The sequence below is a fragment of the Pipistrellus kuhlii genome, unplaced genomic scaffold, assembly GCF_014108245.1.
Source record: "Pipistrellus kuhlii isolate mPipKuh1 unplaced genomic scaffold, mPipKuh1.p scaffold_m20_p_2, whole genome shotgun sequence".
Taxonomy (NCBI): domain Eukaryota; kingdom Metazoa; phylum Chordata; class Mammalia; order Chiroptera; family Vespertilionidae; genus Pipistrellus; species Pipistrellus kuhlii.
Window position 1 is genome coordinate 181,272,531 of NW_023425515.1, and position 25,818 is coordinate 181,298,348.

Consider the following 25,818-nt stretch of genomic DNA (forward strand, 5'->3'; position numbering starts at 1 on the left):
TCAGAGCTCACCACTGGTGAACTATAGTAGCAAAACGACCCATCAACTTGAATTTCAGGACCACAAAAAAAACAGCTATCTAGCTCCAAGACTGTGGTACAGCCCAATAACCTAGACTTAGGATCAGCCAATATGGACCAAGGATCCCCCAGAAGGTGCTGTTAAAATCCAGAAATACAAGGACTTCTTTGCCCAAGAGAAGCTCAGTCAAGACAGTCAATTGGGCAGAGGTGAACACAGGGTGAGCATGGACCAGAGAGACAGAAAGCATTTGTCAGACTGAGGGTTTTCGTCTTTCCCACCCTCTGCGGATTCACACTGCTATCAGGAAAATGCCTGGGGTTTCCGACATTCAAAAAGTGCCTGAGTATTAGCACACTGCGTACGCCATCATACCATGCATTTGTCACAAAGACTAAAACTGAGGCTCAGAGTCTCTGGTGGAAAACACAAAGCATCTTTAGAAGACCTGGTGCCAAGAGTTCTTCAGAGACTTGAGTGTGTATATAAGACTCAAGTGCCAGGCGGTCCAGGACAGTGCACTAAGTCAGGTGAAAACTCAAATCGCGAGTCCTGGGGTCTTTCCCGGTATGTGCTTGGCATAAAAGTTAGAACAACGCTTGTGAAATTCCTAAGGAAGCACAGCAGCAGGCTGATTCGGCTTCCACTGTTGACAGGAAGTAGGAGACAGGTAGTCAGGGAAGAGTGACAGTTTGGGGATTAGTGCGATGACAATTAGCCAAGTTCTGCTCTGCTTCTCTTTACAAAGAAAACTTCCCTCCTCTTTGCTTTTGGAATGCCATGTTAGAAGAGAGACATTTCCATGGCAACCACATACACATTTAGTGATGCACAAAGGCACGTTAGGAGACTTTTTGAATGTGGCAAGAGAAATAGATTTTAATAATTGAATGTTGCCCTCAAGTAGCGTTTACCATTTGCTGAAAGCTGGGGCTGCAGCAGGAGATGCTAACTGCCTAATCAGGCTCAACCCCAAAACATCAGCCAACTTGAGATAAGATCTGTCTCTTTGGGAGGCTGCTGCCCAGAAAGGGACACAGACAGATGGGGGAAAGGTTGGGGGAGGGTGTAAAGGGGAGAGTGTCAGGTGGCCTTGGCAAAGCCAGAGAAAGCAGCCCCATCTCACGTCTGACCAGAGCCTAGGTAGAGCAAAAGCCACCTGTGTAAGAATCAGACATGATCCTGATCCTTCCCCAGGTTCTTAGCACCTCATGACCCCAAGACTCATCTGTTCCAACAAAGAGAATGTAGGAAAAGATTAGCACCAACATCACACAGCTTCCCCAGGAAGTGGAACACAATAAAAAGAGTGCTGAATTAGAGTCAGAAGTCCCAGGTGTGTATGCTAGTTCTGTTGCTTCCTCATCATGGAACTGTGAAAGCCACTCTTTTTCTAAGCTGCAATCTGTAAACTGGGAATATGCTTCCTGATAACCAGATGCTCCAAGGAGGCAGTGAATGTAGACACATCACTATTAAACTGTAATGCTGTTAAACTGTCACACTGCACGCAAGGTGGCACTGACTTGGCTCACCTGCCCCAGAGGAGGCCTTTGCCAGATGCAGGCTGGTTCTGGTGGAGGGACCCACCTCACCCCTGCTGTGGGTTTATGGCCTGACTCCATCTCCCCATGAGCGATATGATACAGGGTGAGAGGACAGCCCTGCAGCACGTGCCACAGCCCAGAGCCTCTGATGTCAGCCTTTCTGGTTTTCCCCAGCCCCGCACCTACCCTAGGTCTCAAGCCATCAGTACAACGAACAGAAGGACAGAGGAGTCACATTATGCATACATTTAACTCACACACAGCCAATCCTACCTATCTTCCACTCCATCTCTTTATTCTCCCTATTATCCTTTTCCCACTCAAACCTTCCTCTGCCTCAGGAAGAGAAACTACCCCTGAAAAGCAAACACAAAAAGCTACAATTTTGAGCCTCCAAAGGCCTGGATCCTGGCAATGAGAGATCTTCAAAGATAGTTTTGACCATACATGCTTAGATTACAATCACAGGCCAATGCAGAACCTAACCTCAGATTCCGGGCAGTTGTCTTGGCCTCAGGAGAGGGACGTTGCTTTGCAGTAAGACATGCCATCTCCATACTGAGCCCAAGGAAGTACCCCACCCTCCATCGCAGCGCTCCTTCTCCCCAGCCTCCTTCAACCTCCTCTGTGGCCAGGGCTTGGACCTGCCCCCTCTTTCTACTGGTAACCAGTCTTCCCTATAGGCCACTCTGCCACCATCTCAGGCTCAGGGTCTAACACCTCACACAATAGGCACCACCTGGATCAGCCCTCCAAAGCCCACCATATGTCCCTTAAACTAGTCAAGTCACCTGCCCCTACACGTCACACACTCCCACCAAACTGGAGAGGTTCAGCCACCCCTGAGGGCTGGGTCCTGAGCTCAATCAGGACATGATCCCTCCTTGCTCATTCCTCACTGGCCCCAGCTACCCTACACTAAGGCTCACCCCAGGTAACTATTTTGGCTCATGCCCAGTGGGACTGACACACTTGGTTCCAAAGGTCACCACTGCCCTTGAGGCTGCTGATGGGAATGGAAGATGGAGCATCCATTGTGGAAGTTGGGTAGTTCCTCAATAAGTTGAACACAGAATTACCATGTGATCCAATAAGTCCACTCCTAGGTATGTACTCAAAGGAACTGAAAACATATATCCACCCAAAAAGTATATATGAATGTTCATAGCAGCATTACTCAAAATAGCCAAAAGGTAGAAATATCCCAAATGTCCATCATGGAGAATGGAGAAACAGTGGAACATTGTTGAGGCATAAAAAGAAATGAAACTGACACATGCTACATAATGAAATGAACCCTGAAGGCGTTATAAGGCTACATATTATATGGTTTCATTTATAAATGTAAAATATTCAGAATTAGAAAAACCCATAGAAACAGAAAGCACAATAGTGGTTGCCAAGAGCTGGGAGGTCAGGTTGGAGTGGTGCTCAATGGTTATAGGGTTTCTATTGGGAGAAGGTTTGGGAACCAAACAGTGGTGATGGTCACATGTCATGAATAGACTATGAATATCCTTATCACTATTGAACTATACACTTTTAAGTGGTAAGAATGGCATATTGTTTTTAAAAGGTTACCATGTCACACAGCAGACTCTGCAGCCTTAACTCCAGGGAGACTGTGGAGTCTCGGAAGCTCCAGAACTGGAGAAGAGTACTGAGGACAGAAAGTTCGGGCCCAGAGGGGGAAGCAAGTGTAGACAGCATCAGGGAGTCAAACACTTTTCAACAAAGCTGGGGACTGCAACAAGATCTTCTGCCAACAAAGGCTGGGTGAGATGGGCATGGATAAAGGAACAGGAACTCATTTTAACTCTCAGCACCCCTTCAAGGAGGCTGGCAAACCCAACATAGGCTGCTGCTGGAATCACAGTGACCACAGGGTAGAAAAGCACCACATGTTTCTCAGTTCTTTGACAATAAACCAGAACTGACCAGCACTCAGCCTTTCACCAGTCATTCAGGGGACGAGTAGACTTAAAATTCACACTTCAGGATGCTCAAACCGCTACAGGAAAAGTTGGAATGGTTTGGGCAAGCCAGAAAAAGCTAAGACTACCTGATTGCTACAGATGGGACTGCTTTGGCACCAGAGCTTTCTGGATTTCTTCTAGACACACAGCCCAGCTGAGGAGTCTGTTTCTTTCTTTCTTTCTTTCTTTCTTTTTTTTTTTTTTTTAATATATTTTATTGAGCCAAGACCGGTTTGGCTCAATGGATAGAGCATCGGCTTGGGGACTGAAGGGTCCCGGGTTCGATTCCGGTCAGGGGCATGTACCTTGGTTGCGGGCATATCCCCAGTAGGGGGTGTGCAAGAGGCAGCTGATCGATGACTCTCTCTCATCGATGTTTCTAGCTTTCTATCCCTCTCTCTTCCTCTCTGTAAAAAATCAATAAAATATGTTAAATAAATAAATAAATAAATAAATAAAAATTTTGTACAGAGAGGTAGGGAGAGAGATAGAGAGTCAGAAACATCGATGAGAGAGAGTCATCGATCAGCTGCCTCTTGCACACCCCTTACTGGGGATATGCCCGCAACCAAGGTACATGCCCCTGACCGGAATCGAACCCGGGACCCTTCAGTCCCCAAGCCGACGCTCTATCCATTGAGCCAAACCGGTCTTGGCGAGGAGTCTGTTTTTGATCCCAGGAGCCTCCCAAAGGCTTTGACCATACATGCTTAGATTACAATCACATGCCAATTCAGAACCTAACCCCAGGATGGGGCCAGGAAGCCGGTGGCTTCTCATGTGAGGGCAGGAGGAAATCCGGGAGGATGGCCAGGGTGAGAATGCTACTATGACACTCCTTAGGTGGCAGGGGACTCTGCCAAATGACCCTTCCTTCGATGGTCAGGGGCTTGGTTTTAAAAAATCTGCCCACTTGAGTGGAGGGTTCCAGCCACTACCCGAGAAGGACGTGGTGGTATCTATGTGGCCACTGCCTGCTCTGTGGTCATTAGGAAAAGACAATGTGCATCCTCACCATTCCACAATGTCTTTCTTTCCTCAACAGCAATGAAGATTAGACTATGCCTTCTCCCACCACAGGTGGCCCCCTCTTTCACTGATGGAGGAGCTGGCTTGTGAATCTTCAGTGAGTGGCCCGGGAATGAAGGAGCTAGGGGGGCGGCTCTGCGTGTCTGCTAGGCAAGGAGGAAGTGAGCTACAGGCTGAGCTCACTCAGCATCAGCCAGGAGAAGTCATACACCAGGCTGGCTCCTGGGCTCTTGGTCAGAAGTGAGAACAGACAGCTCAGAGCATTCTGCTCTTCTTAGCAGAGGTCTGATGGTAAGCCCTGAGAGACCCTCTGTCCCTGATGCCAGCAGGGAGGGGAAGCACTGGGTGCAAGCTTGCATAAGGCTGAGAACTGCTCACTGGGCTCCATGGGCAACCAGGTGTGACCAATCAGCTGGTGAAAGGAAAAGGAGAGTGGGCATGGCTCTCTTGGTCCCCCTGCCACCTAACTCTCCCTTGTCCTGAAGGCTGTGACCCCTGTGCCTTTCAGTCCAGGTTTTCCTTAGATAGCTTTGTGCTCAAGCATCAACCCCTGGCACACCATATGACAACTTTTAAGTCTGCATCTCCTGGGCCAGCACCCCATTAGCTCCACACCCACATTTCCAACCACCTAGATTTTGTAAGCGCATCATTTTTATACTGTCTAGAATTCAACTCTTGTCCCCTTCCCTTGATTTCTCCTGGTTCCCAATTCCAGATGTCTCCATCTACCCAAGGTGGAAACCTTAGCCAGTTCAAACTTCCCCTCCCACACCCACGCTGTGACACCTCCCCAGACCCAGCACATGGAGCTCCTTGCTTTTTTTTGCAAGCCCACTGCCCCCCTTCTCTCCACATTTGCCTGAAATGCCATCCTTTCCCCAAAGCTCACACCAAGTTGACATAACTCCCCAGCTCTTTGTTCACTCCTTTGTTTGGGCGCCTTCACGGAGTCACAGTGTGTACATGTTGTTGCACTCGTTGAGGACAGAAGCCTCACCTCTGCATCCTCAGCCTCCAGGGCACTGCCTGGCACGCAGTCAGAGCAAGGTAAGTCCCTGGAAAAGTTGAACTGGGACGAGACAGATAAGCAGCAGGTTGTTAATATTCCTCTCACTACACATCGTTCAACTACATTATTTCATAAAGTCTGGTTTGAACCTGTTTGACAACTAGATTTCCAACACGCATCAGCTCTGCAAATTCTGACAGTCACATGAAGGCAGTTTCTAGAACAAAAACGATAGAGAACAAAACCCCAGCAGCTAAAAGGAGGTAGATGAGGATTATATCAAGACAGAAAGGAGAGGAGAGAAGGTTGGGCTCAGAAAAGCCCCAAACCCTCTCCAACCTAAGGACTGGCATCCACCTGGGAGAACTGGCAGAAATGGACCCTTGCAGAAATGCCTCAGCATCTAATTAAACATTTTAGACTCCACTGCACACAGGAAGGAAAGCCACGTCCCCCATGGAACCCTGACAAATGAGTCGTTTCCAACCAATCTATCACCATAGCATCTGGGTACCTCAGGAAGATGAAAATAAGACCAACACATAAATGAAAACCAATATACAAACAATCATCTCCCCACACAGGCCTGCAGGAAGCCGCAGCCACAGCCATCTGCCAGGCTCCATCCTCGTCTCTGCTTCTTGCAGCCAGCGCCTCCGAGTGAGCTCACTCAAACATAAGATTGAATGACAGAAGGAAATTTCTTCTCCGAAGTCTGACTCTCCATTAGATCTAAATGCCCGCCCCCTGTAAGCTGGAATGAAATAAGTTTAGGAAAAAAAGGACTCGTGTTATAGTCCACATCAGCCAAAGAATTTGCTAGAAGTAGTGGGGACAGACTGAAGAAAGATTGCAACTTGGTACTGGTTGAGAATTCAAAGGTTTCTCATATGGAAACAGCTCTCCAGGGGACCGTCACTGAACTGCGGGGAGGACACTCACATTGACATACAGCATACTCTCCTCACCTTCCGCAGCTCCCCTCGGAAGTGGCCAGGATAGATTTGATCTGATCAACCCAGGACAGCAATCCTCAGGCTAAGTCACATGTGGCTCCTGGCGAGGTGGAGAAGATATGATTGCAGCTGCTGTGAATGTGAGCACCGGGGGCTGGGTTTGGCTCTTCTACTCCTTCAATATCTCCTTTTTCCTGAGCAGCCATTACTCGATTTTAAGGCCCAAGCAGCAATGTGAAAAGGCTGCTCTGTTAGCCGGAATGCGGAAGAGGCAGCAGCCACAGGAGGGAGGGCGATGGCCTTTTGGGAAATCTACTTCTGGGCAAGCACCTATTTTCATTTCAGATGTTTATGCCCACCTGCTTCCCCAAAAGAGATTTAGGAGGAACAGGCAAATATTTATGCAGCTAACCAATGTTTTTCTCCCTCTATACATCTGTGTGTGGTGGGAAGTGATTCAGACACACGACAATCTTACACTATAAAATGTCTTAAAGCCAGAGATGTCTTCGTTGTTTCTTCAGCTCATATAGCTTTCAGTGCATAACTGGGGCTCAATTAGTTGCTGTTTTCAATATTTTTCTTACAGTTATAATAAATTCATGGCCTTTGTTGATCATGTTAATAGCATGTGTTCTTTAACTCTAGAAAATTCAATTTTAATGGAGTCTTTTCCCCAGCTCATTTTTTTCCTTCCCAATCCTGGTTGAGGTCTTAATAAATATAGAAAATGTCCAACCTCTTCCATAAATGGGTAAAAGGGAAATCTAGCCAGAAAGGAGATATAGCCCATTGTGAAGACAGAACTGACATAGAGGAATCTAAAGCATGATGCATGATAGAACCACCTCGGAAGATTGTAAAAATTCTATTGCTTAGGCTTCACGCCGGACCAATTAAATCAGACTCTCTGGGGGGAGGAACTGGGGCCTCGGTATTTATTAAGATCTCCTAGTGGGTTCTAGATTGCAATGAAGATCAAAATCCCTGTTCTAAAGATTAATGAGACCAGTTCTTTTGAATATCTACAAAGACTACGACAACTGGAACTTTATCCCATCCCAAAGTGAACTCTTCCTCTAATTATCACTCATTAGCTTTCAGATGATGTAAGAGAAAGAATGTCAACCTAAGTGTCAGGAGAAGAGGTTTAAGTCAGTGCATCACAATTTAAATGGGCAGGGCCTGGAGCTGGCCACTTCCTTTTCAAGGTCTTCTTTATGTTCACTATAAAATGAATTACAGGATGTGCCCAGTAGGCCAGAGGCTGTTGTGGGGATCAGCTAAATTCTTACCAGGAACCTAGGGCTCTACTAAGAATACCACACACTGGAGGAATTACTGATCTGATTTGTCTATGCGGGGATGGGCATCAGATTCTCCTGGGGATTTAAAAGACAATTTGGGGGGGGGGGGGGGGGGGAGACAATGGGTGATACAGAGGCCAGAGAGCCCGAAACCCTTTTTCTAACATGCAAGAAGACTTCAAATTCCACGGCTGACAAACTGGAATTCTGCTCCCACTGGTGCCAAGTTTAAGAGCACTTTACTCAGAGCACAGAAAATCTCATTATGCTTCAATCTAATCCATCCTAATCACAGGAAATGTTAACATTGCTTGTCTCCCTCAGTCCCATCTGGACTCTTGCCACTCAGGTACCATTCTTCGCTACTTAAAGATGGATAATTAGACATAGACCTCCTAGAATGATAATAGGGAGGCTATTGCACAAGACCATCTTTGAGAGACAGCATGAAGACAGTGTGAAGTCCCTTACATAGTACTATTCACCCGGGAAGGCCTGTTTCTGAAACTGCTAGAAGTCTCTAGACCAAGCTTCTATTTTTTCTGTCAATACATGAACCTTTCTTATAGGGGGTTTCCTTATAATCTAAAGTAGCAAACTTGCTTGTATTTGATAGGCTGTTCTCTAAAAGATCCAGTTCTGAAAGCAAGACACTAAAGTCTTCTTTTCCCATGATTCTTATAATTAAAACCAAGAATACACCAAACTCTGTCAGGTATGACATGGACAAGATATGAAGAGTGTCTTTGGGAAAAGTTGGAACAGAGGAAGACTTGCTAATTTAGGTCAAGAACACAAGTACAGAAAAACAAAAAGTCGCCAAAATGTCTTCCCAGGAAACCAGCATTTACTTAGTAAAATGTAGGTTTAAACTCTGAGAGGCTCATTCTACAAATGCAAATGGGGAGAAGGATCTTAAGTAGTGAGAGACATAACTTTTTTTCAACTCCCACATATCCCAATGAGACAAATGCAATTAAAGGTAGCCTTTTCAAAAAGATATTACACTTACTTCATTCTGAGTTTTCCTGAACAAGGGGAAATAAGGGATCAAATCTCACAGATGCACCTTGGAAATCCTTTAGCCATGTACATTTAGCTTCCCTCTGATCAGTAATTCAGCTATTTGGCCTACTCAAACAGTACTTTTTTTTTAATGTGAGGATTTACAAACCAAATTTTAAAGTGCCGTCATTAGACTTAAGGCAAAGAGCCAGAGAAAATATTAGACGCGTTAAAAAATCCCAAGAGGAAAGTCACACTAATGGAGGCTGCTGGAACATCACAATATCAACAAATATTTCTTCTAACATCTAAAAGCAGAAAAGAAAAAATATGCACACATAACTTAAGATGACATCAACCAGAAATTAGGAGCCCTTCTGAGAACTATTGTCTCTATTCAGGGCATGGTTTCAACACAATAGTATATTTCATGCATCTAATACCAATTACCAAAAATGAATAAGAATCTTTAAATATCTAAACTACACTAAAATATGTATATTAAAGTTCTGCACTTGATTCAGGAGTCCTTAGAGACCTACTCAAGTCTGCTTATTTGTACTTTACATAATGCTAACAAGCTAGATTGAATGGTTTCCTAGCTAACTGCAGATTAGAAAATAGCAAAATAGGAAGAGCAAAGAATAAAGCAGCAAGAGGCAGGTATCCTGGTAGCTAAAAGCACTGACAGCTGATAGCCTAGCATAAAGGGTAAGAAAAACTACTTAAAATTTAGAATCTCAAAAAAGTAGTATTCACAATGTTTGTCATAAAAACTGAGTAGACACATGTATAAGGTGACCAGACGTCCCGCTTTTGGCAGAACAGTCCTGATTTTTAACTATTTGTCAGACCATAGCAGATTACAACTCTATACAACCATAAGAGACACACTCAAGGGGCAGACTCAGTGTGCACCAAAGCCGCAATGAAGCAAGTTCTGCTCCATAGGGGTGTCTCCTACCCAGCAGCTCTCCCACTGTAGTTACAGCTGGTCCTCATAGCAAATTGGCCTGGAGGTCAATTCCTCCCAGAGACACCAAAAGCAATCAAGTCTCAACTACAACAAAACTGTGCTCACAGACCACAAAGGAGTGCACCTAGAGATCCCAGCTCAGGTAAATGGGGAAGTTGAGTCACTGGGCCCTACAGAACACCTACTACAAAAGGCCACTCTACCAACTCAAGGATACATAGCAGCTCTACCCAATATATAGAAACAAACACAGGGAAGCAGCCAAAATGTGGAGACAAAGAAACATGTCACAAATGAAAGAAATGGAAGAAAGCAAACTACTAGATACAGAGTTCAAAACCACGGTTATAAGATTATTCAAGAATCTTCTAGAAACCTTAAAAAACAAAACAAAACAAAAAAGGAAAAGAACCAGTCATAAATTAAGCATACACTGACTGAAATAAAGAATAATATACAGGGATTCAATAGTACAGGAGAGGATTCTGAGAATCAAAGCAACGATTTGAAATGTGAGGAAGCCAAAAAACACCCAACCAGAAAAGCAAAAGAAGTAAGAATCAAAAATATGAAGATAGTGCAAGGAGCCTCTGGGACAACTTCAAGCATATCAATATTCACATTGTGGACATGCCAGAAAAAGATAGAGAGCAAGATATTGAAAACCTATTTGAAGAAATAATGACAGAAAACTTCCCCTACTGGTGAAAGAAAAAGACTTACTATATAGTACAAGAAGCACAGAGAGTCCCAAACAAGAGGAACCCAAAGAGGGCCACACCAAGACAAATCATAATTAAAATGCCAAGGGCTAAAGACAAAGAAACCATCTTAAAAGCAGCAAGAGCAAAGCAAGGGAATGCCTATACAATTGTCAGCTATTTCTCAACAAAGACCAGAAGGGTCTGACAAGAAATAGTCAAAATGATGAATAGCAAGGACTACAACCAAGGTTATTTTACCCAGTAAAGCTATCATTTAGAATTGAAAGTCAGATAAAGAGCTTCACAGACAAGAAAAAGGTAAAGAAGTTCATCACCACCAAACCAGTATCATATGAAATGTTGAAGGGTATTCTGTAAGAAGAGGATGAAGAAGATAAAGAAAAAGATAAAAAAATAAACAACAAATAGCAACAAATATATACCTATCAACAATTGAATCTAAAAATCAAAATAAACAACTAAGAAATCTAACAAACAGAATAAACTGGTGAATAAAATTGAATCAGAGACACAGAAATGGAACAGATTGATGATTCTCAGAGGGAAGGGGTTGGGGGGCAAGAAGAGATTAAACAAAGATCTTATATGCATATATACATTACCTATGGACACAGACAATAGGGTGGCGAAGGCCTGCGTTGGGGCCAGAACTGGGGCAATGGCGGGGGGGGGGGGGGGGGGGGGGGGAGAGAAAGAGGGACATCTGTAATAACCTCAACAATAGAAAAACAGAAACCTCAATCAATGATGAAGGACATAACTGTTATACTAAAAACTTTGGGTTTATTCTGTTAATAACAGTGAGAAAATTAAATATATTAATAAAAATCATAAAATTTCTTCTTTATGGGGAAAAAAAGAGAAATATGGGCAAAATGTTTCCAAACTTAATGAAAAAAATATTACTCAAAGAAGCTTAACAAACCCCAAGAAGGATAAACAATGATATCCACACTTAAGCACAGCATAGTCAAATTATTAAAAATTAAAGATAAAGAGAAAATCTTAACAGCATTGAAAGAAAGGGGGGAAACATTACACACAAGGAAATATATCCTAATCTCATCAGAAACAAGGCAAGTTACAAATCAATGGGTTTTTTATGTAAAAAAAAGAAAAATCAACTGAAAATTCTATATCAAGCAAAAAATATCAAATACTAGAAAATCAAATGCATGTTGGGATAACATTTTGTTAAAATCAATATGATCAACACTATTAACAGAATTAAAGAAGAAAATCATATGATGATCATCTCTGTAAATATAGGGGGGAAAAACATTTGAAAAAATTCAATTCTATTCCTGATAAAAACTCTCAGCAAAGTAGGAATAGAAGGGGGCTTCCTCAATCTGATAAAAGGCATCTATCAAAACCTGTACCTAACATCATACTTAGTGGTGAAAGTCATTTTTCCCTTGCTATCAAGAACAAGGCAAAGATGTCAATTCTCACATCTATTTAATATATTAATAAAAATCATATGATCAACAATCATAAAAATCATATTGAACTAGAAGGCCTAGCCAGTGCAATGAAGCAAGAAACATAAATGAAAGGCATAATCATTGGACAGGAAAAGGTAAAACTGTCTTGACTCACAGACAAAATGAGTATATGCACAAAAGATCCTAAAAATATTTAAAAATTAATAAATTCAATGAGGTCACTTGATGAAAAGTCAATGTACAAAACCATCTATTATGTTTCTATATACTAACAACAATTGAAAAATAAAAATTTAAAGAAAGCATTTACAACAGCATAAAAAATATCCAGGTCCTCTTCATTAAAAACTACAAAACACTGTTCAGAGAAATTTTAAAAAAATCTAAATTAATAGAGATACCACATTCATAAACCCAATACTGTTAAGAAATCAATTATTCCCAAGTTGATTTATAAATTCAAGGAAAATCCAATCAAAGTCCTAACAGGAATTTTCATAAAAACTGATTAGCTTGTTCTCAATATATGCAGAAATGTAAAGCACCTATGTAATAGCCAAATCTATTTTGAAAAAGAAGTTCCAAGATGAAGGAATCAGATGACCTTAAGTTCTTAACACTTACTAAAGCTCCAGCATGAAAAATAGTATGAATTGGCATTCAGAAGAGTCCTGAAACAGAATGACACACACACACACACACACACACACACACACATATATTGACTATATATATATATATAGTCAATCTAACGGGGCATCAAAGCAAATCAATGGGGAAAAGAAAACAGTGCTAAGCAACTGGACCATCTAAGTGGAAAATAATGAACTGCAACCCCTACCTCACACCATATAGAAAAATTAATTTGAAATAGATGAAAGACCTGTCAAAACTAATACTATCAAGCTTGTAGAATTAAAAAAAGACAATCTTGCCCAAACCAGTTTGGCTCAGTGAATAGAGTGTCAGCCTGCGGGACTGAAGGGTCCCAGGTTCGATTCCAGTCAAGGGCATGTACCTTAGTTTCAGACACATCCCTAGTAGGAGGCATGCAAGAGGCAGCTGATCGATGACTCTCTCTCATCAATGTTTCTAGCTCACTGTCCCTCTCCCTTCCTCTCTGTGGAAAATCAATAAAATATTTTTTTTTAAAAAGAAAGAAAAATAATTTTTTTAAAAAATAAAAATAAATAAAAAGAGAATCTTTATGACCTTAGGGTAGGCAAAGATTTTCTTTTATTATTTATTTATTTATAAATATTTTATTGATATCAGAGAGGAAGGGAAAGGGAGAGAAAGACAGAAACATCCATGATGAGAGAGAATCATGGATTGGCTACCTCCTGCACGCCCCCTACTGGGGATTGAGCCCACAACCTAAGCATGTGCCCTTGACTGGAATTGAACCCAGAACCCTTTAGTCTGCAGGCCAACACTCTATCCACTGAGCCAAACTGGCCAGAGCAAGATTTTCTTTTAAGTACAGACAGAAACAATATCCATAAAAAATATTGATACATTGGACTTAATTAAAATTTGAAACTTCTGCCCTCTGAGTGACACCATTAAGAAAATGGAAAGATAAACCATAGAAGAGGAGCAAATACATATATACTTGACAAAGAAGTTATATCTAGAATATGTAAAGAATTTCTAGAATTCAATAAGATGATAAACAGAGCTTTTTTTTTTTTTTAACAAAAAAAGGGCAATATGTTTTAATAGGCACATAAAAGGAAGATACAGAAATGGCAAATAAAACACATGAAAAGATGTTCACTATAGATAGTTAACAGGAAAACAAAAATTAAAATCACTATGAAATACCAGTACACATCACACAGAATAGCTAAACTTAAAAGGTGGACAATACTTAGTGTTGCTGAAGACATCCTCACACATTGTTGGTCGAAGTATAAAATAATCTAACTACTTGGAGAAGTGTTCCAGTTCTTTTTTCTTTTAATATATTTTATTGATTTTTTACAGAGGAAGAGAGAGAGGGATAGAGAGTTAGAAACATCGATGAGAGAGAGTCATCGATCAGCTGCCTCTTGCACACCCCCTACTGAGGATATGACCGCAACCAAGGTACATGCCCTTGACCGGAATCGAACCTGGAACCTTTCAGTCCGCAGGCTGACGCTCTATTCACTGAGCCAAACCGGTTTCAGCAGTCCCAGTTTCTTTTAAAGTTAAACATACATATCTACACAAAAGAAAGGAAAACATGCCTACACAGACTTGTACATACAATGTTCATAGCAGCTTATTCATAACAGCCAAACACTGGAAACAACCAAGAAGTCCAACAACAGGTCAGCAGATGAACAAACTGTGGTATATGTACACAACAGGATACATCTCCACAATAAAAAGGAGTGAAGTACTGATCCCACATGCATGAAAAAGCCTTGTACAAAAAGGCATATATTGTGCTATTCCATTTAAGTGGAGTTCTAGAACAGGTGGAACTAATCTCTGGTGACAAATCAAAACAGTGGTGGGAGGTGGATGACGGCGGACTGACTGGGAAGGAGCAGAGGGACAGGCACTGAGAGGCCAAGAGTCTTATCTATGCACCTCCTCATGCCCTATAGAACATTGCTGTACTGCACAGTGGATTTTATGACAGAGATGAAAGGAGAGAAGCAAAATCTATTCTTCAGTCCTCGAAAATGGTTGCTATGGAGTGAAAACTGTTTGTCTGTAAGTTTCACCTGTGGAGCAGCTGACACCCAGAACATTCCCGATAAGAGCATAAATACTGCTTATCTATTAAGGAGGACACGAATCAGTATGTCAAAGTTTCTTTGGTAAAAGTGACCACTAACAGTGCTGCGCTAACACAGAAGGACAATTGCCTGGCCTTTAATTAGTGGAAATTCAGAGTTAAGAGACATACTCAGACCCCTTGTAGTCTGCTGTTCTGCTGCTGAGTTTGCGGAACTCCAAACCCAAATCTTCAAATACAGCTTCCTCAGAGGAAGCAACACCTTCAAGTGGGTCATCACTCCGCAGCTATGTGATCTTCTATAGCTTCTGCTCTTCAGGAATGGAGACACCAAAAAGCAAGTGTGGCTTACAGTGGTATCTGCATTTAAAAGGATCAAGTATGGCCCTAGTTGGTTTGGCTCAGTGGATAGAGTGTTGGCCTGCGGACCGAAGAGTCTCAGGTTTGATTCCAGGGTATGTACCTCAGTTGCAGGCTCCCTCCCCACAGTCAAGGCTCTTGAAAGAGGCAACCAATGGATGTTTCTCTCACATCGATATTTGTTTCTATCTTACTCTCTCTCTAAAAATCAATGGAAAAAATATCCTCAGGTGGGGATTAAAAATTAAAATAAAAAAAAGAGAGAGAGAACCAAGTATGCTGCCTCACCTATTAACTAGTCCCCAGAGCTGAGTGAGGGTGAATTTTGAGTCCTCAAATTTCTTTGAGTCTCCAGTTTGTTTCCTACCATCACCTGCCATGAAAATACAGAGCTAAGAAAGCTGAAATTTCCCCAAATTATGCAAACACTTGTGCATAAGGCCTTGGCCCCAGGGTAATGGGAAATTAAGAGCCAGGGCTTATTGTTAGATGAGCCTGTTTTTTTGTTTGATTTTTTTTTTTTTTTTTGGACTGCAGGTGTACAAAAATGGAATGATAATAATCCTTGGTTTATGACATTCTCCCAGCCCTGTGCATGGCCCTTGTTTTAAAGAAATGTAATAAAGAAAGGTAATAAATGCCCATGAATTCACCTGAGGCAACGACTCTCCTGAATCCTGTCCATCATTTCCTTGCTAAGGCTTTCCTGACCTGACCCATAAAAGCAAGGTAGGGAGAGAATTTCCTAGAGCTCCCACCTCTTCCCTTAACACAGACTCAGCTTAGGATGCAGAGGCAGGCACCGTCCCCTAGCCAGAGGCAGCACCTCAAGGCTGGGTGCCCACCTAGATTACCAAACAGCTTCCCTACACAGGGCCTTCCAATCTGCACGCCTGATTTATTCTTTTCAATAAGAGAAAAGATGTAAGTCCCTTTGAGCAAAGTATGCCTGATATCTATCACAATATTTATTTTCAGTGGAGTAATGGATCAGTCTTCAGGGAAAGCTAGAGAAAAGGCATTTCTTGAGTTTGGATGTAAATCAGTCACTCTGAAAACTGCATGGAAACCTATATTCTTACCCCCTTGCTAACTACAATGTGAAATAAGCAGCTGGCTTTTAAAAGTCATTGTATTAGTCGTGTCTACACCAAACACTAAAGAAAGTTAGGGATCTGAGGCCCCAGCAGCAATTGCTCCTGGAATGTCTGCTCCTAATTCCCCCAAGTGATGGCGCAACTCAAAATGAAAGTGAGATCCACCCAGCCTGCAGGTGGTAAGTTGCACACCTGGCTGGGACAAGTTCTAAGCTTTCCTGGCAGTACTCCGCTCTGAGGAGGAAGGATGAAGAATCTGAATGAACTTAGGATGCAAGGATCTCCCTAGGGACCTTCCCAGTTACTAGAGGCCACTCTTCCTATCATATTAAATGTATCATAGAGCAGGACAAGAGTAAGACTGAAGGACAGGGGAGGGATCCATCAAACATTAGATGGATTTGCAATTTAAACAGAGCTCTTCAAAGGAAAGCTATGTAAATCCGAGGCATTCCTAATATTAATTATCCTAACATCTCACAGGCTCAGATTCACATGCTACAAAGAACACAAAGCCCTTTAATTTTCCTACCTGTCCCTGACACTGGTGGTGATAAATCAGACATACAGAGAAACCACACATGACTAACGAACCAGCCCATTAATGGGGAGCAAAGATCATTTACCAAGATGACTTACTCAGACATGGCCACACATCATAACCAGCAATATCCTGGAGGCTTAACGCAGCAGGCACCGACGGCAAGAGCCCGGGCACTCCCTGCCAAGTTGCAGGCATTCCAGGGCGACTCGGGCATCCCGAAGATGCCTGCTATCCAGGCATGAAAGATTTCACTCATGGCTGCCCCCTCCGCACTGCCTTAAGAGTTAAACTTGGACTTGGAAAATTACTGCACTTCTGTAATATCTCTTGAGTCTTTTAGAAGCCCCCAAATCTGGCTGTGGCCCCCTACTCTGAGACTCAGAATCAAGAGCCCTATGAAGAAGGGCCAGCCTCTGCCACAGTAACCTTAACTATTAGTTTATAGATTTTTTTCTGTAGCCACTCATTCAAGTGTCTGAGCCAACTAGGTACCATACCCTACTCTAGGTGCTTGGGCAGATCCATAAACAAAACAGTAAACAGGTGGGAGTGATGGAGAGATAAGAATCCTCTCAATGCCAGTCTGTTCATTTTACCATGAAAACTGAGGCACAGTGATTAATAGGGATTTTCCTCTTGGGTTGGGGTTGGTAGTGTGACACAGGTTGGATTCTTAGTGGGGCTGCCACATACAGTGGGGGGTAAGGGTAGAGGGGATGGGAATGAGGCTGAAATTTAACCCATATTCTTCATAGGGCTAAGGGCAGCCCCACTCTGACACTCAATGTCTCAGACTGCTCAATTCCCTTCAACAAAAGCCCCTTTCACTGGAAGGGACAACTGAGGCTCCCCAGCTCAGCAACCAATCGGCATTAATAGCGGCCAAGAGAGTTCGAATCCCTTCATTGGGAAGTAACCCTGACAAGCTATATACCCTCAATTCTTGTCATGAGTGAGAAAAGTCTGTCGAACTTAAATTCATCAGAATCCCACCTATAGCTGAGGTCTCTATACTAATTTTAACAATAATTTCCTAGATCATCATCAGATCTGAAAGGAAAGACTGCTAGCAAGCCGTTTTACATTTTCGCCAGCCCTTTACTCTTCATGAGCCCAAGCTGAGGATCTGTCACTGTTCAATCTCACCTCTACACTTAAATTTATGAGCCATAGGAATAATTAACTTAATCAACTCTATAAATGTCTGCTCTCGACTAGGTGTTAGGGATATAACATAAACACCAGCACCATCAACAGCAACACCCTTCTGTCCCTGACTTCATGGGACTAAGACATGCTGAACACTGAGCTGGGGAGAGCCCATCTGCTGAGAGAGAAGACTGGTAGTCTATCTTGGAGGCCGGGTCTGGGAGCAAAAGTGTATGTGGTCAGCCTCTCCCTCACCCCCCTTTACAGAAGGAAAAACAAGGACCAGGAAGGAGCTGAAGTGACTTGCCCAGAGTCGGACAGCTGACAGCTGAGCTAAACTGTCAAACCCACAGGGTCTCCCCTTTACACCACATTGCCTCCTCTAAGGTTCCAAAATCGAAAAGTGAGGAGAAATAGTTGGGTTGTGAGACAGATTGCTTCCTGATGCATGTACCAGACCATGCAGCTCTAACCCAACTTATCAGCACAGACCTGTGCCCATGTCCAATTTTTAAAGCAGAATGTTTATAGTTCATTGCTCTAGAGCCCAGTGTCCAGTCTTCATTTACTCTCATTTATCAACCTCTCTGACTCTCTCTTGATGTTTACTTTCACTTAAAAAAAAAACATCAAAAAACTAATCTTATAAGAACAGAGCCCTTTTTATCTGATGCTAGCTCCCCCTCTGCTCCTGGGGTCTAATCAATCCATGTCTGGAAATAAACAAGCTGGAGAGAAAAGCTACAATACCTTTTATGAAAACAGACACCTTTCTGAAATGATCCACCCCTGGGCATGGCACAGGTAGAAACTTAAGTGAGGAGGAAATAAAGACATTCTCCGGCAATAGTCGTATGCATTCCGTCAGGCAGGACATCAGGGAACAAGATCACTCTGGCTTAAGAGTTAAACCAAAAACTCAGCCGCACATTATTCAGGTTGTTTGAAAGAGTGGGGGCTGGGGGAGGAGGGGAGTCCAAACTCAGGAAGTCTGAAGAGGCAATAGGCTTCAAAACACAATCATACAGTCCAGGCCGCTCCATTCTGAGGAGCTTAAGGTCTTCAAGATAGTAAGAGAGGGCTCATTGAACATCAACTTCAGGCAATGCAAGTAGGCCTCCAACTACTGCTGGGCACACAGAGATGCCACAATAGAAAGATCCAGGCAGGTGGTACCCAATACGGACCTCCACCCGCTATGTTATTTTACACCCACCTGCAAAGCATAGTCCCCACTCCCACCTCCCACCCCCACCCCCCACTGCTGCAGCAAGTCCAGCCCACAGCCTCTGCCGGCAAGAGAGGCTGTCTTTGTACAGAGGAGCAAGCCAAGTCCCCACTAGCCAGGCCACCAGGACCCCAACCCCAGGCTTTCAGAAACAGATCACACATCCAGATACAAATGCAGAAAACACCTGGGGATCCTTTTGAAAATCTCTGGCAGCTCTGGACATTCTGGATGAAAAACTGCATCCTTGCCCTTTACATCATTTCCCTGGGGGTTAGTGCCCTCCTGAGGAGGTCTAAAAGGGCAGAAACTCAAAGGCAGCTTTGAGAAAGGGGGCTATGTGTGGTCCAGGTGAGTATTCGACAAGTTTCTTAACCCCTCCTTAACTACTGCAAGTCCCAGCCTTTCACACACCTTTGAGATTTCCACAAATTGAAAGGTGAGAATACACACACACACACACACCAAGGACTCATCTTTGTGGCTTTCTATCTTGATGTCACAAAATGTCCTGCAAATACTTATTAAGACAGTCTCCAAACAAGACTTAGAGCAAAAGAGCTGAGTAGCAGCAGACCCAAGGAGTGGGGGAAAGGTGGGTGCTGGGAAGGATAATCTGGACAAGGAGAGGGGGACAACTAGGCTCTCCACTGGCTGAGTAGGTCTCAGCAGGCAGGTCCCGACGTGGCTGCCTTCCCCCTGGAAATCACAGCACACCTGCTCACTCCTTTGCCCCAAACCAAGAAGTCCAGAGAGAAGTAGCCCTTTCCTTCTGGGTTCCTGGGTGGGGGAGGGAAGAGGAGGCCGGGAAAGAGCATCCTCTCCTTTCTAGGCCCACTGCTTGCCCAAGGCCCCCTGGTGGCCCGGGGTGTCACCGCAGCCCCCTGTGCATGGCTGGGCAAAAACCTCCACTGCAGCTCCAGCAGTGGTAGAGCAGACTATTTAGGTACCAGTGGCAGCCTGGCAACGGTCTTCAAGCCTCGGTGAGGCTGCGTTTACTTTTGGCTTCTTAAACTAAGACTAAGATTCCGATCAAAGTTGATTCTTCCAAACCACTCCCCAGTACAATCCCTACAGGGAACAAGTCCAAGAACCGCTTCGTTAAGCCAATAATCCTGGAGCGTCTGTAACGTTACTACCATCTTACTGATCACTTCTTCCCGCATCACATACGATTAAGTGCAACTGTTCCAAGGCTCGACAGCCAGAATGCAAGTCACACTCTGGTTTGCAGGTCACTGGCCAGATTACTAAAGATTTACAGGGTACCAAATGCCCCCCAATCCCTGGGCTTCCAGGTATAGGCGGCTTTTGGGGGAAGTCAGGGTTTCCAGTGAGAAAGAACACGGCCCTGGTCTCCTAAAGCAGATAGGATGTCCATTCCAGAACCTTACTGGAAACAGCACAAAACTCTACTAGCAGCCCCACAGGACGGAGTGGATCCCACCTGGGCTGGGGCCTGGGCTGGGGCCTGGGCTGGAAGGACCAGAGACCGGGGGTGGGGGAAGCCCAGTGGTTCCACTGCCACTTGCCAGGGGTAGGGACCATTAGGGAACCCAACGGTGGGGACGTGAGCAGGTGGGAATGGAGGTGGGAAGTTTGAGAGGGAGGAGAGGAGGGTGCAGAGGGTGCCAAGCGAGTCTAGAGTGGACCAGGGACCAGTCTTGATAGCCGGCCCAGGGAAGTGGATGGAAGCCCAAGCAGGTCTTTTCTCTTTGGGGAGAGGAGTCCTTACCTCCTTGATCTTTTCCCGCCGGGTTTGCACCAGGCTTTGGGGCTCCTCGCTGCCGCGGGTCCTGGTCCCCAGGACCGGGTGGCGGAGGCGGCTCCGGAAGGCGTGGAAGTCAAAGCTGAACGGGGGGCTCCCCTCCTGGGGGGCCTCGGCGCGGCCACCGCTGCCGCCGCTGCTGCTGCTGCCGCCGCTGCGGGCCGCCGTGGCCTCCTCCCGCGGCCTGGGGGGCTGGGTCCGCCGCGCCCACCCTTTCCTCCGGCGGGGCCCGGCCAGGCTGCTGGGCTCCTCCTGCCCCGGGGCCGGCGCGGCGGGGGCCGGGTTGGGGGGCGGCTCCCGCGCCCCGGCCGGGGGATGCCCGGGGGCTTCGGGCACCGCTTCCAGGCCCGGCCGCTGGGTCCGGGGGGCCAGGAAGAAGCGCTTCAGGCGGGAGGAGTTGGGCAGCAGGAAGAGCGCCCCGAAGCACAGCGTGAAGAGGCCCGAGAGGAAGAGGAGGAAGAGGAACTTCTGCGGCAGCCGCAGCCCCCACGGCGAGGCCGGCACGAAGCCGGGCACTTTCCTCATGAGCATCGTGGCCCGGCCCGGGGCTGGCGACGGGCAGCTCCCGCCGGCCCCGCGGCTCCGAGGGCGGTCGTCGAGGGGCGCCGCCGCCGAGGCGGGGGCCCCTGGTGTCTCCGGCAGGGGACGGCCTCCGACGGAAGTTCAAGGAGTTTGGGGCGAGTCTTCCCGCGCCGGGGCGGGGGCGCAGCGGCCTCGGCGGGGCCCGGGCGAGCCGGGCGGCACGGCCCAGGGCCCGGGCCCGCGAGGGCCGCCGCGCGCCGCAGCCTCCCCGCCCGCCGCGGCCGGAGCCCCGGGCCCGCGCCTTCCCGCGCCGTAGCCGGCGCCGTCACATGCCGTCCGCGGGGCCCGCTGTCCACGCAGAGGCGCCCGCAGGCCTCGCCGCCACGCCGGGCCCCTCCGCCCAAAGTTTCACCTCAGAAGCCGTTTCCGGAGAGCGCGGGCTCGGGGGCGAGGCCGGCGTGTCCGCGGCGCCCCGAGCACCCCCCGGCCAGGGGGCCACAACTTTGTCCTCCGCGGACGGCGCCGGGCGCGGGAGCCACACTTCGGAGCCCGCCGGGCAGGGGCTGCCCGAGCCCGGGTCCGGGGTCCGGAGCCCGGCGCCGTCCGCAGCAGCTGCGCCCGGGAGCGGGGGTTCTGGCCCCGACAACTCGGGCGGGCGCCGGGTTCGCGCGGGGATCACCTGTTCCCGGTCCCCGCCGGCCCCGCGGAGCGCGCAGCCCCGGCGGCGCCTCCCCCGCTGCAGCCGGCGTGCTCGCGGCGGCCGCTCCGGACCAGCCGCCACGCCGCAGGCTGAGCCGCCGCTGCCGCCGAGCCTGCGCCCCACGCGAGCGCACCGCCGCCCGCCGCCTCCGCCGCCGCAGCCCGGCAGCCACAGAGACAGCGCCCCGCCCCGGCCCCGGCCACGCCCCCGGCCACGCCCCCTGCGCGCCCACGGGCCAGCTCGGCCGCAGCGCCGCAGCCAGGCCGCTAGCCGCCAGTCGTGGAGGGAGCGCGGGGCCGCGGCGCGGGTGGGAGCGGGTCCGGACTCCAAGCCACGCCCCGCCCCTCCAGCGGCCGGCGCCGTGCACACTCCCCGCGTCCCATCCACACCAACAGTCCGGGGCGCGGGGTTGGCGGGGGGCACGGGGGGTGGGGGGGAGGAAGGCGAGCGGAGCGAGGGCATTGGCTGCCTCGGAGGGATCCCCAGTCGCCCATTGGTTAGTGCCCAGCGTCCGCTGGCCTGGAAGCGACCGAGACCTCCCCGCTTCGCCCCCGCCACTTGGTGGCTGGTCCCTGGGTGGCAGGAGGTCTGGCTGGTCTGGAGGGCTCTGGCCAGCCCTGGGTAACCTCTCTCACCCCTCAGGGTCAGTCCAGGTTGGCAGGGTGCTGGGGACTTGCCCAGGGACCCCAGAGCTTCCGCAGAAGCCGCGGTGGTGCTGCTGCTGTGGCCGACTGTGAGGAAGGGGTGGTCACGCCGGGAGCTGTGGCCGCTGTTGGGCTGGTTAAGGCCTGGACTCTTGCAGGCTGGACTTTTGTAGACCACTGTTCCGCCTTCCTTTTCCCTCAGCCCCAAACCGGGCCGGGACCCCAAGGTGGGGCAGGGAGAGATGCTAACCGCAGCGGTAGAAGGGCAAGAAAGAGACCTGGAAGTGTTTTTATCTTAAAAGGGTATTAAATATTGTTAAATGCCTTTGAGATAATCTGTTAGTGTAGTGTATCACATTGATTGATTTTTGCATGTTGTCATATCATTACATTCTGGGAATAAATCCCACCTGGCCACACTAAAAAAATAAAATAAAAAAAAGAAAGAAAGAGACCTGGTCGTGTGCACCGAGGAACACACACTCGTGGCATGGGTACCTAGATGCCTGCATGTGTTTATGTGCATTTGTATGTTCCTATGCATGGATTACATACACGTGTGATAACAATTTAAGTGTGGACACCAAGTGATTATACCAAAGCATACATAGACACAGACATATTAGTGCAACTATTGGCATGTGCATTCATATACCCACAGATGCACAACAGCTAGGTCCAAGCTCATGTGCTCACTGCCCAGACCCGTGTCTCCACCTCAAGGCCCTCACTCCTTCCTCCTGGGACGTAAGTCTCTCTGTGTCTTTCCTTCCCGTTAAATCTCACCCAGGGCACAGCAGCATTGTGCTGTGTGGGTCTTTCATGCAAAACACTTTATTGAGACAAATAACAGCAGAGGGAGAGACAAATTAAGAGGTGTAATAGGCAAGAGGGAAAATATCTGCTTTCAGCTGCAATTTAAAATGAAATGCAGCGTTGACGAGACAGAAAATACTGCAGGGAGGCCTTTCCCGACAGAAGAATTGGCCCAGGCAGACTCTCACCTCCTAAATCCCGCTTCTTCCCTGAGGCCCGCTACGGATGGGCTATAGGGACTCAGACATCCTTGTACCTCTGGCCAGGCCATTGACAGCAGAGGCTCCCCTGATATTTAAATACCCTGGCCATGTAAATCTCTTTCAGTTGGGAATAAAGGCTGATCTGGGTAACAGGTACAAATAATTTGGCCACGGGGTTGAACAGTTTCTTCCAACCCCACAAATCCTAACTCAGATGTTTCAGTCCTTGCCGAGTTTGATTGGCAGTAGTCAGTTCCCTGGCATCATCAGAGACAAGGATGTGATCCAGTTGGATACAGGAGCCCAGAAACCTGGCCTGGCCGCTCCTGATTCCTAATGCCGAAGCATTTCCTCTCTGGGTCTGACTCCAGAAGCAGCAGGTTTTTCTCTGGAGAACCAGGGAGGAACCCCGCTTTCCTTGAAAGTACCCCACATTCCATGATGAAAGAGGAAGGAAATCACTATTCAGTCCCCTGAGAAGATAGGACCCAGGAGAATGGGAGGAAGGCTGAGTCTCAGGAGGACATGTCTGTTTGAACTGGATGCTCACTGGACCAGTCTGTGGTATGCTGGTGATCCGGGGTATCAAATGAGGCTGCTGCCCAGCTGGTGTTGCTCAGTGGTTGCGCATCGACTATGAACCAGGAGATTACAGTTAGATTCCCATTCAGGGCACATGCTTGGGTTGTGGGTTTATTCCAATTAGGAGGCGTGCAGGAGGTAGCCGCTCAATGATTTTTCTCTCATCATTGATGTAGACACTGGGGTTTGCTTGGGCAGGGACTATGGCTTGTTCACCTCTCTAACTGCCCTAGTCCTTAACTACAATGTCTTGCATATGGGTACTGTGTTTGTTGAGTAATGAATGAATGAATGAATGAGTGGATGCCCATTTCACAGGTGAGGAAACTGAGGCCCTGATAGGGAATAATAGTGAACTAACCTTTTCTATATCAATTACATATTGCTTCATTTACTTTTCAAGGCTATCTTATGAAGCTATTAATAGCCTCATTTTACAGATAAGAATACTAAGACTTAGACATATTGAGAGTCAATTAACAAGTATCTTTCTCAGTTTAATTTAGAAAATCAAGTGGGATTGGGCACAGAAATGAAAGCTATTTTAAAAATCTATTTATCCTGTCCACAAACATTTCTTGAAATTAGATGCTAAGTATTACACTAGCCTTGAGAGGACATAAAGATGAGCAAGGCATGGTCCCTCTCACTGTTGATTCACTCATTCTTTTAGTGAAGAACTGGTTATTGAGCACCTATTATGTGCCAGGCACAGAGGGGCTTGGCATAACAGCCCTAAATAGGGCAGGCATGAAGACTATCTTCAGGGAATGCTTGTCTGAAAGGCAACAAGCATCAATTCAGCCCTTAGGAAGGGAATCCCAGGCACTGGGCACTGGCTAAGTCCTTCACTCTCATCCTATCCAACCTTCACAATGGTCCTCTCTGGAGTAGGCCTTGAGATCTCATTTTAACTGATGGGGAAACTGAGGCTCAGGGGTATGACATGACCTGTCCAAAGTCACATAGAAAATAATTTGTAAATATGAGAGAAAACAAGACTTGTCCCAGAACCCATTCTTTTTCTGTTAATAATCTATTCTATCTAACAAAGAGGGCATATGTTAATTGACCATCATGCCCTCACAAAGACGGTGATACCCACAGCCAACAAGAAGGGAATATGCTAATTGACTGTCACTCCCTCAAATATGGCGGCACCCACAGCCACAAGATGGCAGTCCCCTCAGCCCTGCCACGGTGGCAGGTGCACAACACAGCCAGGCCCACTCCCAGGCCACTCTGTGCGCCTGCCTCCAGAGTCTCCAGTCCCCTCAAGTAACCAGGACTAGCCAAGGCTTGTGGCAGCAGCAGAGGTGTGATGGGGACATCACCTTCCCTTGATCACCTCGTCACCTCCCGCCTCTGAGGGCTCCCAGATTGTGAGAGGGGGCAGGCTGGGCTGAGGGACACCCTCCAGTGCATGAATTTTCATGCACCAGGCCTGTAGTCTATATATATAAAAGCCT

The 25,818-nt window shown here is 46.7% G+C and overlaps 1 protein-coding gene across 4 annotated transcripts in view; it reads right to left on the minus strand.

The window, feature by feature from the left end:
- Positions 1–21,421, minus strand: part of MAN1C1 (mannosidase alpha class 1C member 1) — a 126,119-nt gene extending 104,698 nt beyond the window's left edge. For 3 of the 4 annotated variants that reach the window (XM_036447803.2, XM_036447804.2, XM_036447802.2), the window contains exon 1: positions 20,850–21,421. In XM_036447803.2, the coding sequence (XP_036303696.1) occupies positions 20,850–21,413 (564 nt within the window). In that variant the 5' untranslated portion in view covers positions 21,414–21,421. The remainder of the gene's footprint in view (positions 1–20,849) is intronic. The other variant, XM_045585012.1, reaches the window with a different exon arrangement.
- Positions 21,422–25,818: the final 4,397 nt, after the last annotated feature.